At 38.0% G+C, this 18365-nt stretch overlaps 1 protein-coding gene across 7 annotated transcripts in view; it reads left to right on the forward strand.

Annotated features, from left to right (window-relative positions):
- The window catches only part of VPS13B (vacuolar protein sorting 13 homolog B), a 421101-nt gene that overhangs the window by 359053 nt on the left and 43683 nt on the right, over positions 1-18365 (forward strand). For all 7 annotated transcript variants that reach the window (XM_021386667.1, XM_021386662.1, XM_021386666.1 and 4 more), the window contains 4 exons: positions 223-419; positions 6087-6268; positions 8016-8365; positions 14355-14516. In XM_021386667.1, coding sequence (XP_021242342.1) covers positions 223-419; positions 6087-6268; positions 8016-8365; positions 14355-14516 — 891 coding nt within the window. The remainder of the gene's footprint in view (positions 1-222; positions 420-6086; positions 6269-8015; positions 8366-14354; positions 14517-18365) is intronic.

Consider the following 18365-nt stretch of genomic DNA (forward strand, 5'->3'; position numbering starts at 1 on the left):
ATTTCTGTAAGAGGAACATTGAACTGTTATACTGCAATGAAATTTGAAAAAGATTTTTAGTCAAGACAGCACAGAATCTGAGTAGCGGCTACAATTCTGGATTTCCATGTGACAACTTCTACTTTTTTTAGTTAGTTTTCCATTTTTAGCGTGAGTAGTAAATCTCATTATTATATTTGCGGTGAAGGATAAAGTAATTACCACATCTCCTTTTTATCACAGATTCCTTGCAGCTTGGAGTACTGGGATGAGCTTCAGAAATCATTTGTTGCATTCCGGGAATTCAGTCTATCGGAAAGCAAAGTCTGTGAACTGCAGCTGCCCAACATCAGCTTTGTGAATGATCAGAAGGAGCTCATAGCCTCTGATCTTTGGAGGATCGTCCTGAACAGCAATCAGAACGTGGCTGATGACCAAAGGTAATTTTAAAGGAGGCAAATTTAAAAGAAAAACAGAAACCTAATGCTGCGTTCTTGTGAGATCTTTTTAAAGAGACTTAGGAAATAAGATACTGTTTTCATTTTTTTGTAAGGGGAGAGTGTCTTAAGAGAGCTTCAAACCATAGTTTGCCTTTACACAAGGCAGGGAGTATGTGCTAAAAGAGCTCTCTCTTAGATTTATGAACAGTCTGAAAGTATTATTATTTTCTGAAGATAGTAATTACTGAAAAGTGAAGAAAACCAGTTAGGCCATGCCCTGAAACCTCTTAACTGCACAAGTTAGTAAAATTGGGTAATTAACAAAAAGACACTGAGCCACAATCCACTGTGTAACATAGTAGTGATCATTCTTCTTCCATGCACACCACCATACGTAGACTTTAATATGTCCTCAGTGCAAGCCAATGACTAAAACAGGTCACATTTCTATTAAATACATTTTTTAAACAAAATTATAGTACTTAAAGAGTAGTACATTTTTATTTACACAGCTTGCTTACTATGCTAACAGTAAAACCTTTAAATCAGAGTTTTCAAACCTTGGGGATCAATATTTCATTTATGTTTGCAGCTGGAGGCTTTGTAAGTGTACAGTGACAGAAATTCACTGTTTGCATTCATTCTGTTTTGACTAATAAGTAGAATTAGAAGAAATGAGTATAAGGGCCTTCACAGAAAGCAGCGGAATTGCTGTCGAAGAACTTCTTAACATTGGTAGTCAGAGCGGAAAACCCAGAATGAACCTGTTGAATCACTGGTATTTGCCAGTTGTTGTCTGTGTATGGACATGTGCTTGAGTGCATGTGTTGTATTCATATACATGTATGTGAAGCTACAGAATTCAAAGAAATGGAGAAATACAAACATGGCTACCAAAATCGATGAAGAAAATTAAACATCTGGTTTCCATTAATAGTATCAGGTTGGAAATGATTTCTTGATGTTAATTGTGAAAGAATGCATTTTCATCATTGAGAAGTTAAGTGTTTTAGACAAGGTTAATTCCTCTGAATGTGGGACCTTGGCAAAATTGCCTTCCTGGTCAGCTTAACACTACAGAAATTTGAACTCAGTGGGAACTGAAAATTAAGTAGTGAAATTTAGTAGATTTTTTCACCAAGGCATTTGACACTATGATCATGCTTATTGTTTTCTGCTTAGATAGGGTTCGCCACCCTATCACCTATGTGATGTTCCATTCAGGTAGCTCAGATAAGCTAATGAGTAGTGATTATTAAGAAGGGTTCTTGGTTTCAAATGAAATACAAATAATTTTTTTAAAAATTACAACAGCAGCTTGGACTGTGATTAACATCAAAAACATTTTAGAGCACAACATGAATTCGCATGTCCAGAAGGCCTAAACACAGCAGGGAGTTTTAAGCGGGAAGGCTGCAGGCCTACTGCAGAATAGTGAACATCCTCAGTGTTTTCTGAGTTTCGAGATAAAATGGAGTAAAAATACTGAATGACCTTGAAGTACCCGAAAGCTCCTAGGAGGACAATTTCTCTGTCTACAGCAATGACACTAGAAGCTCTATGTTCTCCAGACTCTGTGTGTACACAAAGAACTAAAGCAGAAACCACATGTGGCAGAGCAGGATTTAAACTGAAGCAACAGTAGCTCCCTGAATAGGGAAAGCAGGAAGGAAAGAAGACAGCAAAAAAGCGTGCAGCACACCACTGAAGCATTTGAATATCAATAAACAGAAGAGAAAGAGGGAAGTTGTGCGAAGGTGCCTTGAACTACCAGCTCCTTAGGCACATGTACAGAGACCAGAGTCACTAGCTTGGATATTTTTGGTGGCCTGATGAATTTATAATCATTTTATGATTATAAATATGCTAATACCTAAATATGCCAACAGTAGACTAGGAATCTAAGGATTCATATGGATCAGGGTGAACTCCTTTTGGAAGCCAGGAAGGAACCTGAGGGGTGCATGAAGCAAGCCTTCAGTTTCAGTCAGAGAAGTGAAAAGGTTGTGTTCACAGCTTCAGCAGCAGCCTCGGATAGAAATTCAATCTCTCAATATATGAACTTCAAACAAGGCTGCACTGCAAGCTTCCTTAAGGGTGGACTGATGTGTGAGAAGTAATTCTGATGAGTCTGAGTGAGCCTTCTCAGAGTAACTTAATGGGTGAGGAAAAGAGCAGTTGTTTCTCAGAGATGAGACTTTGACCTGTGATGTTTCAGGCACAGTATCTTTTTCTTAGAGGTAGAGCCAATAATGCCAGTTTCACATCACTGACCTGGATGTTTTGAGACCATTCACAACCAATGAAATACATGAAGTTACAGCTAAGGAAATGAATAAATTTATGGAGGACTTAAGTCCCAAAGGATGAAGTCCAGTTAAAGAGAAATATGGTTTAGGAGATGGTGATAAATATCACAGACTCCCAAAGAAGGCCAATCTTTCTAGACCCCTAGAAGGATAGGAAGTCCATGTTGGCAGTAGCTTTGCTGAAGCTATGGCTCTGTCTTCATCATATGAACATAGTGCCACTAGGATGAATGTTTTCTTGTGATCAAGGATCCTAAAATGTATCCTATATTCAACTTCACCAAAAAATCCCAAACCTTTTTCTTTTTGAGAGAGGCTGCCCTGTGTCACAGTATACGTCCAGTGTTAGACTTCTTCCTAAAGCAAGCATTTAATATGAGATCTTATATACTTGTGAGAACAGCCACAAAGGCCAGTGCCAACTGTTAGACCAGGAAGCTTCAGGGCAGAGAGGTCTGCAACTGAGAGCCAGAAGCAAAGACTGTATAAAAGTTGAATCTTGGTTTGCCTGTGTACTCATGACAATTTGACGTTAATTACATGCTGTAACTGTATGACTGATTAGCAAATTTAATTGCTATTAATGGTAAAGTATAAAAATGCTTAGTCGTAGTTGAAGTTTATTTTTTTAGGTTTGGTTTTTTTTTTAGTAGACCCTAACAGCTGCCATATGCACACAGCTGCTGCACAGTGACAATATTTTTCCCTCAAATTCTGCAGGGTTTTTTTTGTTTTAACCTTTATGATATGCTAATTTTTAATACTAGAGAGCAGATCCTTGTGTTTTAAGTACTTCATTGCTGATTCCTAACATCAGTCATAAAATATGAAATTTATGTGGCTTGTGTGGCAGGAAAACAAGGTTTGTGAGAAGAAGTTGTGAGTCCAGCTGATATGTTGAGTAGTAGCTGACAGACTAAGAAATATCAACCACAATGAATATGGGAATGTGCAACAATGTCATGATCCAAACACTGTGGTATGCAAGCTCTTTCTGAGATTGATCAGGAAGTAATTAGAAGTATAAAAATCAAGGAGCTATGTTGCTAAGGACATAGTACATATGTGTATGTTGTTTATTTATAAGAATATTGTAGACCATTCATTATTTAATGAATGAATAAGAGTTAAATGAACATTCATGAATGTTTATTCAATGAATGAATAAGTTTGAAAACTTAAGTGAAATAATTTACCATCCCTCTGGGGATTTCGTATAGTGTCTATGGAAAGAATCAATTATGGCATAAATGATGACTCATGGAAATCCTTAAAATAGAGAATTAAAAGGAAATTATCATGGAATAAATTGTTTTTATAGATTGCGTTGCCATTTTGCAGAGCTAGCAAGTTATAATCATAATGGCTTATATTTAAGGCTCTGTTTGGTTCGTGAGACACTAAAGCCACTCCGCAGTTCGGTAGGGAATATTTACCATTCTTCGTTTCAGTGGGTTACATTACAAAATATTTTATACATTTGTATAATCTCCTTCTCTTCTTCACAGTGGATATTTTCCCATGTTGTGGTTTCATCACAAATGACAGTTTTGGTTTAAATATTCCACTCATAAAATAGCAAGAATATAGCAGGTCACCATTAAGTCATTGTTCCCAGTTGCCATATAGTTAGCTTGAACTGCTTTGCATGATGTACAATTACCATACTTCATAATATCTCATCACTTCAAACATATCTATTTTCCATTTTAAAAATTGTGATACTTAAGGATAATAAAAACAAAATTATGTTATTAAAGTCAGGTCAGTTTTATTTAGAATTATCTCTTCTTTTGCTACAGCGTGCTGTGCCAAACGTAACACATTTCCTTTTTTCCCCAACTGAAAAATGGGCAGTCCACAGTGCATTCTGTAGCCCTAAGCCACAAGAATGTGAGATTTTCTTTCTTGTTATATCATTTGAGGCACAAATTTTGATTGCACGATCAGATTTACCTCTTTGATATTAGTGCTCCTACTACAGTTCACCAACACTGGAGAAGCTGTGGATGCCCCATCCCTAGAAGTGTTCAAGACCAGGCTGGATGGGGCTTTGGGCAGGAGAGTTGGAGCAAGATGGTCTTTAAGGTCCCTTCCAACACAAACCATTCTGTGATTCTGTCCATTCTTTATATCCTGTCTTGATGCTTTGATAAATAGCTTATCTTTATTTGAGTTTACTGCTACATATGTTATGTACACAAATCTAATGCTGTATTTAATCTCATAAATAAACATGATACAACCCAATTATTGTAACACAAAATAGGTACTGATAAATTTACCCATGGACTTCCACATGTTTACTGATGAATGTTTTGAGTACCTACATATTTATGTATAATATTGCAGACACACAAGGAATGATGAAGAATTTGGTCCTAAAATCATAACGTGTTGATTTGAAAACCAATGTCCAAATTGAAACTGCTCTCTGAATTTAAAATATCTTTAAAATATTAATGGAAATCTATTCATGGTGCTTTATAAAAGCTAATTATTTTCTGAAAAAATAATAAACAGGCCTTAATTAATCCTTTGTTCAATTTATTTTATTTTATTTTCAGGTCTTAAATCAAGTCTATGCTTTTAAATGAAAACTCTAGCGCTAAACTGCATAGCGAATGAGAATGAGAAACATTAAGAATGGATTTGGCTTAAATTAGAAAGTTTATTTGTACTTCAGTGGTGTCTTAGCAACCTATAGAATTGTAGTGTAGTTTTAGTTTCTCTCAGGGGGCTGAAAGATAATGCTTGGAAATATGCATGGGGTCAGGAACACTACTAGGAAAAAAATCAGTGAGATGGCATTTAAATGTATAGTAAATATGTTGTAATAGGTGTTAGTAAAAGGCTCCAGGGTGAGCATATAACAGTCAGAGATTCTTTTTATATGACTGTAGAATGAAAAGGATAATGGAAAGAAAGTTTACAGGGAAGAGGCTTAACCATAAAAATAGGTGGCCGTGACTTAGTTTCCTTAAAATCAAGTGCAAAAAATCACTGTCTTGGCCAGATTAACTTTCAGATAATTTTCCTAGCTCTAATAATGGTAATGTTCTTTGTTAAGCTTATTTCATTTTTATTTTCTGTAAATATGCTTCGTTTCAGTGATTCAGGTGTTGAGTCAGTACATTGGAAGTTCACTGTGATGCAAGAAGCATTACTGGATTGCAGTCTTGCCTACCATGCTCTGCTAGGGAAGAAAATACATAAACTGACATTGACAGTTAATTGTGAAATAGAATGATGACATTGGCTATGTCAGAAAACCAGCATGGCACATGCTCCAGTCCTACTGTAAAGTGGTAAAACCCTGCATCTGCTGAATCACCTCTTTGTTATCTGCCTTCCACAGCTCAGAAAGTGAATCTGGCTCACAGAGTGCATGCGATCAGCTTGTAACTCCTACAGCGTTAGCAGCCTGTACCAGAGTTGACTCCTGTTTTACTCCTTGGTTTGTGCCATCACTCAGTGTGTTGGTCCAATTTACTTTCTTGGAAGTCCATCTCTGCCATCATCTTGATCAACTAGGCACAGGTATGTACTCTTTCATGGCGAATAATTAAAGCATATAGTTCATATGTACTGTTTAATCATCATTTTGCATTCATAGTCCCCATTTCCCATTCTTGAAATAAATTATCACCAACAGCTACCAGACTCCAGGGTAAAACTCATTATTTCTGTTCTCTGCATCGAGCAAATACATTTCATAAGCAGTGTGGCTGGCTGATCAGCCCCCTTCCTCCCTCAGGAATGGGTAACTGTAGAAGCAGTCCAGTTTTCTTAGCCCGATTAGTAGCAGCAGGTGCCACTTCATTTTTGAGCCATCTTAGTGGATGAATTTGATCTTCTAAATTTTCCAGTATATTAACAGTACTATTAAAATAACTGAAGACTTTGCAACCCCCTTAGTAAGAATTCTTTGGAAGAGCTCTGAGAACTGCAGATTTAACTGTTATTTCAATTATGATCACTTTTGGAGCTACATCTGTTTTTGTTCAGTACTCTCTGTCATTGCATTAATGGCAAATACATTCCAAGAGATCTTTAGATTATTGTCCGATTTTCAAATGCCAGGAATGCTTTCCATGGAAGATGAGCAAATATCTTTGATAGGACCAGCTTTGTTAATAATAATTTTTGACTTTTTGCAAGTACTATTATCAAATCATACCAAGCTTGACCTCAACATCTAGCAAGTAATTACTTGTCTATCGGCTACCTCTATCAGAACATAACCTTCCTCGCTATTACACTCCATTTCCAGATGTCCGATCTTTAAAATTGCTTATGCTGAAAAAAGCAAAAAATCGGATTAAAATCAAACCCAGCTGTTTCTTTTTTTCTTTTTTTCAACAGCAACTGAATTTATGCTGATGCTGCTGTTGCTCTTGTTATAGCACCTAAAGACCTTGAGATTTGAGGCTCTGCTATGCTGCGTTCTACATGAAGGAAGCACAACACTTATTGTATCCATTACACTTTTATAGTATAATTGAGCTTGATCCTGGAAAGTGATGAGTGTTTTGGTTCCAAATCTGAAGAGCATTTGAGCATATGCTAATTTTAAGCATATGAGTTGTTCTAGCAGTATAAATAATAGCATCAATGGAAATACTCGCATCCTTAATGTTACAAAGCAGCATACGTGCTTTGCAGTTTCTGCTGCCACAGCGCTCAGCACTTCACCGGATTGAGACTTCAGTGAACACAATAAAATCTTTTTGATGATATATTTCTCGTGCTTCAGTCTCAGGACACTGTTTTTTTTAACTTTCAGTATTATGAGTTAATATGTTGCATCTCAGTATGTTTGTGCTCTTGATTGCTCTATAGTCGCAGCAAAGACATTTTTCATTGTGGAGCCTGTTAGCCTGCACAATCACATTGCAACAAATGTTAAATTGTTGATTTTTATTGTATTCATAATGAGCTATGTGTGGAACTTCATATGCTTCTGCCGCAGGTAATATTGTCTTTGCTCCAAACAGGTGACAATCTGATGTATTGTGTGGTTTGCAGGTAAAAAAGTTTGGCTGGCTGATCTCTACCATGGGACAATTTTAATTTACAGTTATTTTTTTTCACAGCTACTATTAATTGTAATACTATTTTAAGTCTAATAAATGGTGTGAACAGGATTAGTTTCAGGTTTCAGAAATGCCTACAGTCTACTTGTTTTCATCATATGTATATGCAGTTAAAAATAATTTGCAAAACCATACATGGTGCAGCAGTAGTGATGTTCTACTAAAGTCTTGTTTGTTCTTTTGCTTTTCAGCACCACCAAAGTTTCTTCAGCCATTTTTATCAGATAAGAACATGCCATCTGAGCTAGAGTACATGATAATTTCCTTTGATGAGCCCCATGTTTATCTTCGTCAGTGGCGTGATGAGTCAGTGTTCCAGGAGCTCCAGTTTTCCACACAAGCTGACTGTAAACTTCTGGAGTGCCGAAATGTGACTATGCAGAGTGTTGTGAAGCCTTTCAAGATCTGGGGGCAGACTGCTATTTCTGGTGGCATAGGAGGAAGGCTGTTGGACTGCACAATAATGGTGGACCCCATTTTGATCCTCTTTGGCCAATATGCAATTCATTCTCTAAATACAGCAATTCAAGCTTGGCAGCAGGTACGCAAATCCAATAGTGCAAATATATATATATATATGTATTTCAGCTAATGTGATTAATTTAATTTCAAATGAGGATAACAACTGAATTCATTTAAATACTTCCAAGATTTAGAAGCTTTAATTTATACTCAAAGTGTTTCATGATAGCAATGAAAATTATTAGACATTGATTGCTAAACATAGCCTGAACAGCTTGAGTTTGGGTGAAATAACATTGGATGTGTATCAAACTAATCAGAATCTTGGTCTTGAAATGTGTAATATTCTGTTAATGTATGAAAAGGTGAGTGGGGCATGATATGTAAGCACAGCTCACTCTAAGCAGTAGAGCATATTGTTTCCAGCTACTACTTCGATCTGTACTGAAGTTCAGCACTAGTTTCACGTTACATTCGCTACAAGCAGCATTAATGGCTGAAGCCAGTCCCAGCATAAAGAACCTTGCTTCTGCAATGACCCCTTGAAGGCCTGTAATTCCCTTATTCCACTGTAGCCTTGAAATCAAATCATTCTCTTCATCTGCTTGAAGACCTATGTGGAGCCTGGGAATTAATTACCTATCATGGCACTACAATAACAAAGCCCCCAAAAAAGGATAAAACATCTGTTTTATATCAAAAAATTCTTTTTTAAGGGCATTCCATGGTTTTCTTGTTGCAAAAGGACATTCATAAAACAAGATCTAGTGTGATTTAAATCTTTACAGCTGGCTCAAATATCAATGTGAACAAAAATCTTTGTAGCTCCAATTTCTGTTTTTTGTCATATTTTGAACAATGCTTTTAATAAAAAACAAACATAGAAAGTAGAAAAGAGTCCTTGGTAGGCTATTTAAAGCCAAAATATATCTGACTTAGAACTAGTCCCTCATCTAAGACATGTGTGGCAACTACTGCAAAATGGCCTTCAGAAAGGTCAGTTTCCTCTTTGGATGGGAAAAAAAGGTCTCTCAGACATAGTTACACATATAAATAAAATATGGTGCATAAATATTTAAATGTTTTAAACCACATCACAGTGTGAATGAGTGACTGACTACTCTGTGCCTTGAAGGAATATTCAGAGTTGAAAAAATGGAATTGTATATTTGATTAAGTAGAGCCATATGTCGCATAGTATATTGCTGACAGGTACATTCTATGAATAGTTGGTACTGATTTATACACGGATTTGGCAATGTTAACATGAGCCACAGGAGGATATACTTCTGTAATTGTTGCTGTAATTTTCTCGTTTCCTCTCATGTCAAGGGTACTTGCCACCATGTTCTGATGTGGTGGGTATTGAGCCCTGAGTATTTGAGATTAAAAACTTGCACTGCTTTGAAATTAGGGAACAGTTAACACACAAGTGGGTTCAAAATGGCTTATTAAATTAATTGTTACCAAGATGTTTTGTATGTGGCTCTGCCTCCAGGTCGGTGCAGAGGGGAGCACTGCACAGGGAAGGAATGAATTTCGCAACGATAAGCATAGTTTCATGTCTGCTGTTCACACAAAATACGATACAAATGCTGCCAACTAGAAACATGAATTTAATCAGCAGGAAGGGTTATTTGAATTCTCCACATATTTTTTACTGGATTAATATCAGAAACAAGTGATGCTGTAGTCAGTGGACAGGTAGATGAAGCATGAAACAATTTGGCCCTGCACCTTTAGGTCAAGAGTTTGAGATTAACAGAAGCCTCTGTCAATGTCTTTGTTTCCTAGATATGGACTGATTTTTCCTTAAGTAATGAATATTTTGAAAGTAGATTAAGCCTAAAAAACACCAGGCATAAAACTCACTTATACTTCTAAGTCACATGCTGAAAATCTGAGAGGATTAGCACTTTTTAAAAACAGTTTCTCCTTTTGACACATTTCACTGTCTAATCTGGAATCTCTGCTTAAGTACAAGCCATACCAGGCTAATGCATGCCAAAAGCTATAGCCAAGTAACAGTTTTATCAATCAAGTAATTGGGTGGGGAAGTTGAAGATTGTTATTGATTGGTTTTATTGTTGCAATAACATACAGTGTACCAAGTGAAATAGAAAATGCATGTCTCTGTCAACATGCAGTATGGGGTTTGTTTGGGTTTTTTTGATTCACTCCCTTTGTTTGGGACTTCAAGCCTTCACAAATGGTTTTATGGCATTAGTGCTCTGTGGTATCTGGAGACACGGGGTCAGCTGAGAAAACAGCTCCCCAGGTATGGCATGAAGCGAGTATTCCTGAGGAAAAACTATTCCTTTGTGGTCTCCCAGTGTAAATGTTTTCCTAAACCCCTCAGAAGTTGTAAAAGCTCCTGTTTTAAACCTGCTGCTTTCAACTACTAGGACTTCTTTTCCTCGAGGTCTGCGTGGTCCTTAACCTTTCTGTTAGCAGTTGCATAAGTTTTCTTAATGAGCAGGGATCAGTCAAAATGACACCTGTGATCACTGGAGTTTCCCTGTCTTCCTCCCGCAAGCACACAGAACAAATGAAACCAGTAGAGAAAACTTGCATGTAGCTTCACTGTAAAGTTCTAGATGAGAATGAAGTTACACTGAAATTTCAACAATCAGAAGAAAAATGTTCTTTTCTCTTAGAGGAACTTTGAGATAAGAAATTGATGGAGACCTTGTGTCCAAAAAACACTAGCAAGTACGGGAGAGAGAGAGTGTGTGTGTGTGTGTGCGTGCTCATGTGCTTGTGCAGGTCTTCCATAGCTTGTGAAGCACACAGAGAAAATAACTTTGTGCACAGAAAGAGGCCTATGCTTTTATGGTTTGTTTCCAGATCCAGAAACGCTTTGAAATAGCTGTGAGCTGAGACGTGAGCAGAAAGCCCGAGCCAGGCAAAGCCTGGTGACTAGTACTATGGGGGGTGTTTTTCCTCGCACTGAGTAGAATTCATAAAATATTGAAAGCCCAATAAATGAGAGACACTTTCCAGGCCTCTCAGAGAGAAAAGAACAGCTGAAAAATGATCTAAAGAGGGGCAGGAAATTATCCCCCAGGAACTGACCCCAATCTGTATCTGATTCAGGCTGTTGATCTTTTGCTGATTCTTTTGATTTGCAGTTTTAATTCAGGGAGGGCTTTTCTTTTCCTAATCCAGACTTAGGTGTTTTCAGCTCCTGGAGTCATCATTCCACCCTTCAGCATCACTGCCACAAGAACGGCTCAGTTCTGCTTATTTTTATTATGTCTGGTTTCTTTACATTCCTTTTTATCAATCAATATTCCCTCACTCCATTCTTTTTCTGATTTTTTTTTGTCCTTTTCTGCCCACCCTAGAAGCTTCTACTGCCAGACTTCAGCTGCAACTTTGGAATGCTGTTTCCTATGATGAGTGCATTAGGGACTGAAAAGCAGGGGTGGTACTCTGCCAGAGGAAAATCTCCCTCATTTACTGCAAGGAAAATAAGAGTTACCTAGAACCCTGCCTGCGTAATAAATTGCTGTTGCACTGAGCTAAGGGATCCCCAAGTTTCCTTGCTAATCCTTTAGTCAGCTGTTACTATCAAGACTTGAGGCATCGTCAGCTGCCTCTTAAGTGCTGAAGCACGGAGCAACTCCCTGTTCTGCAAATCTTGGTGTTTCCTTGGTTAAAACTCTGGGACTGTTACAAAATCGAGCTTAAAATATCTCTGTTACTGAGTCTGAGATGTGTTGCTGTTAAAAGCCATGGATTCTAGTAGCAATTATCACATTTAAGGCTAATGATGCAGTCATTCATCAGCACCAAAAAGTACACAAATCTACTAATAAACCCTCCTGTGACCATTTTCCCCCAGCACAACTGAGGAGTTCTACACGTGCCAAAAGCTCAAGACAGAAAATTAAGCTTTCTATATATTCCCTATTCACTTCAAAATATGCAAGAACCTACCGTCTGTGTTAACTTAGTTTCACAGTTACAGTCAGGTAAAAGAAAAGTTCATCATCATATTTTTTCTTTCTCAGATGTTCTCTATGCATCATCAGTGAGAAAAATCTATTGGAGTAAAGCAATTTTCTTAAATTCCCTGGGGTTGCATCTAGGTTTGACTATAACAACATGCTGAGCCCTGTGGATTGTAAATCCTGCCTTTTTAAAAGAACATTTTGCAAAGCTGTAACAGGAAAATATATATATTTGTGGTAGACTTAAGGGTATGTGGGTATGGCAGCTTGACAGTAAAAAGACATAGATCCACCACTAGAAAATGCCAAAATAAACTCTGCATTCTGAAGTGGCACTGTAAATGTCAGCCTTTAGCATACTCCAGTCTGCTACTGCATGTGATCCAGACTTAAACTCTGTAATGAGTTGTACTGCTTTGAAAAGTGGGATTTTGAATATGCTCTGCTAATTTTTTTCGCAGGAGATACCTGATCTTATGCAGAATTCTCAACATTTGGAGAAAAGCTTTAATCTAAATATTCTCATGCTCAGATACTCCAGAGTGAATATTTTTTCTGCACAAATGCTCACGGCTAACTATTTTGATATTTGGTCACAAAAGGGATCACAACCTGTCCATAGACATGCACCGTAGATTCTTCTGACGTTAGTAACAGCACTGAGTGTGCATTCAAGGATGTTAAATTGGATATACTTTGCACATCCACTCTTTCGAAAATCTCTTCAACGTATATCACCCAGCAATGTGCTGTGAGCAATATACCAAACTGTTTTTCATGAGTAACTATGGATCCGTGGGGATCTATCAGGAAATATGTTTCTCTCTCTCTTTTGATCTCTGAATTTCTGCAGGCTTTCAGCCACATTGTTATCAAAGAACTGGAGACCCTAATGATCATAGATGGAGGAGGTGCTAGCTTCATTATGTCTTTTTAAAATGTCCACTGAGAGAGCAAGGAGGGGAAATAGAATCAGCTCTCAACGACCACGGAGATCCCATAAGTTAGGGAAAATGTCACGGGAAGTAAGGATGAGAAAAGAGCAGCTGGGCTATATTGTGGGGAGAAGGGAACCAACCAATAATAAAGCATAGTCAAAAGTGTGTGCTAGGAAAGATGGGTCAAAGAGAGGTAATGAAAAGCACAAGAAGATGAATTCTTTATGTTTTATCCATTAGATTGCATGAAGACTGTCCGAATATTGTTTTCTTACGGGAGTTGTTATGGTAGCTAGATAATTGCTTGTAAGTGCAAGGTGCCAACCCAGTACTGACCAGGACAGAAGTATACGAGAGATGACCTCCAAATCGAATTGTCAGCACACTTTGACCTCTCCTGTACAGGATTCTATAGTTTGTGCATTCAGGGATGGGAGACCTGTAGTTCTGGTAATCCACATGGATTGTCTCAACAGATTGACAGGCATCCAGATGAAAAGTGGAAAGAAAAGGATGGAAGGATGATCTAGATAGGAGAAAGATTATTGTAAAATCTAAGATACTTTTAAAACTTGTGATACATTTTGTTTTTTCATACTGGGCTATCAAATATATTTGGACTATCAGTATATCTTCAAACCAGCCTCGTGGAGCTGTGAAAATACTCTCCCCATAGGTCCTGCTATTTATTTATTTTTCTAAGCGTTGCAGTATCAGGTGGGAGAGACTTCTCCTGACCCACAGCAACATCTCAAGGAAAGACAGCAGCTGGGGAAGAAGCAGTGCAGCCTCCTGGCCTGACAGAGCAGCTGTCAAGCGTGGAAAAACCTCTTCATGTCTATCTGTAATCTCTGTGTCAACCTGTAGTGTCCCTTTGCCCTATGTGACATTGCCCATCAAGATTAATTTTGTAGAAATCTTATTCGTCTTAGGAAATTTTAGTTTTAAATGTTAAAGATTTGCATTACAGACAAATAAAGTAAATGTGTTCTTACATATATTTTGTCAAACCAAGCACTAGTTTTTGCTGAGGGTAGAATACTGTGAAACCAGAGCTAATGGCAAGAGATCGTGAAGTATTTCTGTGTTGTAGCAGTCGCCACTGGGCAGACAGCTGCCAAATGTCTCACAATTAATCTGATGCTTATTGGCTTTCAAATTCTTTTCCTTTCAGAACCAATGCCCCGAGGCAGAGGAGTTGGTCTTCAGCCATTTTGTGATCTGTAATGACACACAGGAGACACTGCGATTTGGCCAGGTGGATACCGATGAAAATATTTTGCTGGCTAGTCTCCACAGTCACCAGTACAGCTGGCGCTCTCACAAGTCCCCACAGGTATGTCACGAACAGCCCTGCAAATGCAGCAATTGCTGAAGCTGACTGCTGGCTTTAGGCATTGATTTTCTGCATGGTCTCAACTATCCCTAATGCTCCGGTTCCTCCAGGAGCCACACACTGTGGCTGCATCAGAAGGAAAAGGTAAACTAAGAGTGAGGAAAGCCAGAAGTATTTAGAAGTTACTCAGGGGTGGATCTGCATGTGCACAACAGCTTTCTGCAGAACTGAGCGTTTGTGGAAGCTGGAGCTTCTGAAAAAAAGCAAAAGAAGATTGCTTGCCAGGTTTTTATAACTAAGTGATCAGTGTCTGTTTTCTGTGATGTACATTAGAGATTTGGGGAATTTTTTTAATGAATTGTTTTTACCAGAAGCATCTGTTCACTGAAATTGTTTGCAGAACAGGGTCAAACTGGACAGATCTCCCAGCTCAGCATGTGTTTGCATTAGAAAAGATTGGAGATCATCAGAAACGTCCCACTTATACAGTTTAAATAAAGCAGTTTCTGCTTTTTTTTTTTTAAGGATAAACACTGAAACTGAAACAAAATAATTTTAAATTATTAACACTTTGATGAAACCGACTTGTTGATTTTCTTGAGTGGTGGTAAAAAGTGCGCCTTTCTTCCTGATTCAGGCGAGGGCAAGAACTTAAATCTGAAAGACGGTATTTTGGGGGCAGCAAAAACATTTTTTTTCTATTTCTTCTCTCTTTTTACTTTACCCATCTTCTGCTGAGTGGCACACAAGAAACCTGTGCCACCTCTTCCTGCTGAGCAGCAGTCCTGCACTGAAGAGCTACTGATCTTTTTACAGAATCTAGGAGAAGTGTAGTGGCTCTGGGTTCCCTGCTCCTGTAGAGCCTTGGGAAATAGCAACCCTAGTACATCAAAAAGAAGGTGCAGTTTGGATGGTAATTCTAAACAGGAGTTGTGCCCACTTCCACTGTCAGCGAGTTTCAAGTTTCACTGGGAAACACAGATGACAAACTTACTGTGGTTTTCATTCATGTCAGTGGATATGCAGAACTACTGAATTTTACATGAATGCTGTAATCTGTGCAAAGGAAACTCAGCCAGAGTAAACAGTTGCAGTTAACACTTAAGACATACATGGAAAGGAAGGCAGGCTAATAACGAGCCATCTCAACCCCACCAACAGGGGACTTGCTATAAACTCTTGTGGACCTTCAGAGACTTGCAGGGAGACTGGAGCTCTGTATATCTCTTGCCAACCCAAATGTCTGACTGTGCTCTGGCATGGGTCAGATGGTGAGGCAGGATCCCCATTCACCAGCTGACAGTACTCACTTGCATTTGGGTTATGACTGACAGAGCTGCCTCCAGTCACGTGAAGAAGGAACAACAGGCCTTGTCCTAGAAAGCCAGGAAGATGTGACCCATTTTTCATAACCAGTTATCACTTGCTCTTGTAGAAATCACAAATCAACATTTAAACTTTTAATAAACACATGGAAAGAGAAGAAAATGCTTAAAGCAATTATAAATAAAATCAGAACTCAGTAAGACTTTCCCCTTAATTTTCCTTACCCATTTCCTGGTTGAGAGATTGGGAGAATCTGATTTTGATCATCATTCTACATTGTTCTGCTAGTGGTGTGCTTCTGATGATAGTGGATTTCTAAAAACAACACCCCTCTGATAACGGTGCAACTTGGAGATTTTTGAAAAGGTTGATTATCTCAAAGTGAAAAGTAGAAGAGTAAAACTGTAGCATGTTACTAATGCTTTATGTCACTTGCAGCTCAGCAGCCAAAGACCACAGCACTGCATATTGCATTAGCCATCCAATAAAACGTTGATCTTCATCTTAGCCTTTTGGGCACAGACTTGAGCTGTGGAAAACACTGAGTTTTCATGACTGTTATGTAAGTTTCATATTAAATAAAATGAAAGGTGAAAAAGTCCAGAAGAAAACCAAGTCACACATTAGGGCCTGGATTAAGTGACGGTTAGAACTTCAGATTCATTTTTCAGATATTCGCTTTTCAGTTTGAAACATAGTGATGCCAAAGGGCTTTCCCATTCTGTTTTGCTCTGATCAGATTCAGATTTACTGCAGAACTGGGCTGATAAACAATCGTGAATGTCATGCTGAACTCCCATGTCCCAGGAGACGGTGAGGCTAACAGCCTGCTCCTGACTTAACCACGCTGCTGGCCAGCACTCTATTCCAGTAGGGGGGCTCTGCCCTGCTTGTCCCAGTCCTTGGAATAGTTTCAAGAGTATTACTGCTCTTTTAACATTTTTCAACGGACATCACTTGCTGGGAAATTTAGAGACTAAAACATAGCACTGAGGTAATCCCACTGAAAATATATGGAAGCATATGCTTTCCACACAATGTGAGATAGAAGCACATTTTCTTTACAAAGGTTAGAGAATCTTGGCATCCATCTGTAAGCTTTGTTCATTTGGTTAATGTTAAATCCGAACTGCTGTAAATATAGCATGCTTCAGAGGGGCAGTTCATCTAAACAGCCTAAACAGCACAATCCTTCGTCATTTTAGGTCATATGAAATAGGTTTGTTTAAAGATTATTACAAATGTTGTCATGTGCAAATTTCTTAATGATTAATACAAATCCTTGAAATGAAAACAACTCCTCAATTAAGACATCAGATTGTACCCATTATGCTGTGGCACTTTTCTAATTGTTTCCATCTAGCAGTGTTATTACCCAAAGGTCAGAATAATGCCCAAGCATGGACAAACCCTACCAGTGTCATATTCATGGAATGCTAGATGACTTCATAGTTATGAAATTATTTCATTTCTCATGATAATTCCCAACTTGCCAAGTTAGTGAATTTTAAGAACTCTGAGAGCAGATTGTAAGATAAATGTGAAATAATCCATACTTCTGGAGTCAGGGACTTCCCTCCAGGCATTAGTTCATACTTGACTTACTTGACTTACACTTGGGGATAAAATGAGTTAGGACAAGGTCTTAGATACCACATTCTCTTACTGGGAAAGAAAACCAACTTGCACAACTTTGGCTGGCTCATGTTTCTTGTTACACAGGCACTAAGAAGCAGCGGTTGCCGTGAAATACTTTATTTAACCTCTGCAAAATGTTTTTTTAGTATGGCAAGGCAGTTCAGTTGGATGAAAATAAATAGTTTTAAAAGGATTGTATTTCATTTACATTCACATCAATAAAATTCTCAATTTTTCTTTTGCTAATTAAGCATAGTGAGAGATGCAGTAATTACCCATTTGAATTATTTAACAAAATTATATATGTTACCAACAATACATTATTTTTGTAGTAGCTGATAGTTTTATAGTGCTTCACTTGTATTTGAAATCAGTATTACTGAAGTTTCAAAAGGCTATAATTTAAAATTATTCAAATTTTTAATGTTCAGAAAACAATTATAGCACAGCAAGGATTTGGTTTGATCGTTTATTGGTGTTGTCCCTCGAATTGTCTGGCTTAGGCTTAAGCTCCTTCTTTCATTTGGCTTTTCCCAGCCCAATTTGTCTAAATTTCAGCAAACCTAGCCTTTCCCTTTTAACTTTCACTCCAATTCCTGCAAGTCTCACTAGTTTGGCTAATATTTCAGTAATAAGTCTGAGGGCCGGTGCTCTTTCTTTTGCTCTGTTCCATCTCCCATGTTTTCCTTAGATTTCATGAGTTTTTGACCCTCCTTGGGGAGAAGACACCCCCAGGATATGGTCCTTTTCAGAGCTGGGATAAGTCCAAAACTGATGATATTTGAAGCTTTAAGCAATTCCAGCAAAAGTTGCCAGACCTCGTGAGTTCCTGTTGCAGATTTTAATGAAAGTTGGAGGTCTGCGAGATATCATTAAAAAGGAAGA

Source organism: Numida meleagris, chromosome 2 (assembly GCF_002078875.1).
Source record: "Numida meleagris isolate 19003 breed g44 Domestic line chromosome 2, NumMel1.0, whole genome shotgun sequence".
Taxonomy (NCBI): Eukaryota; Metazoa; Chordata; class Aves; order Galliformes; family Numididae; genus Numida; species Numida meleagris.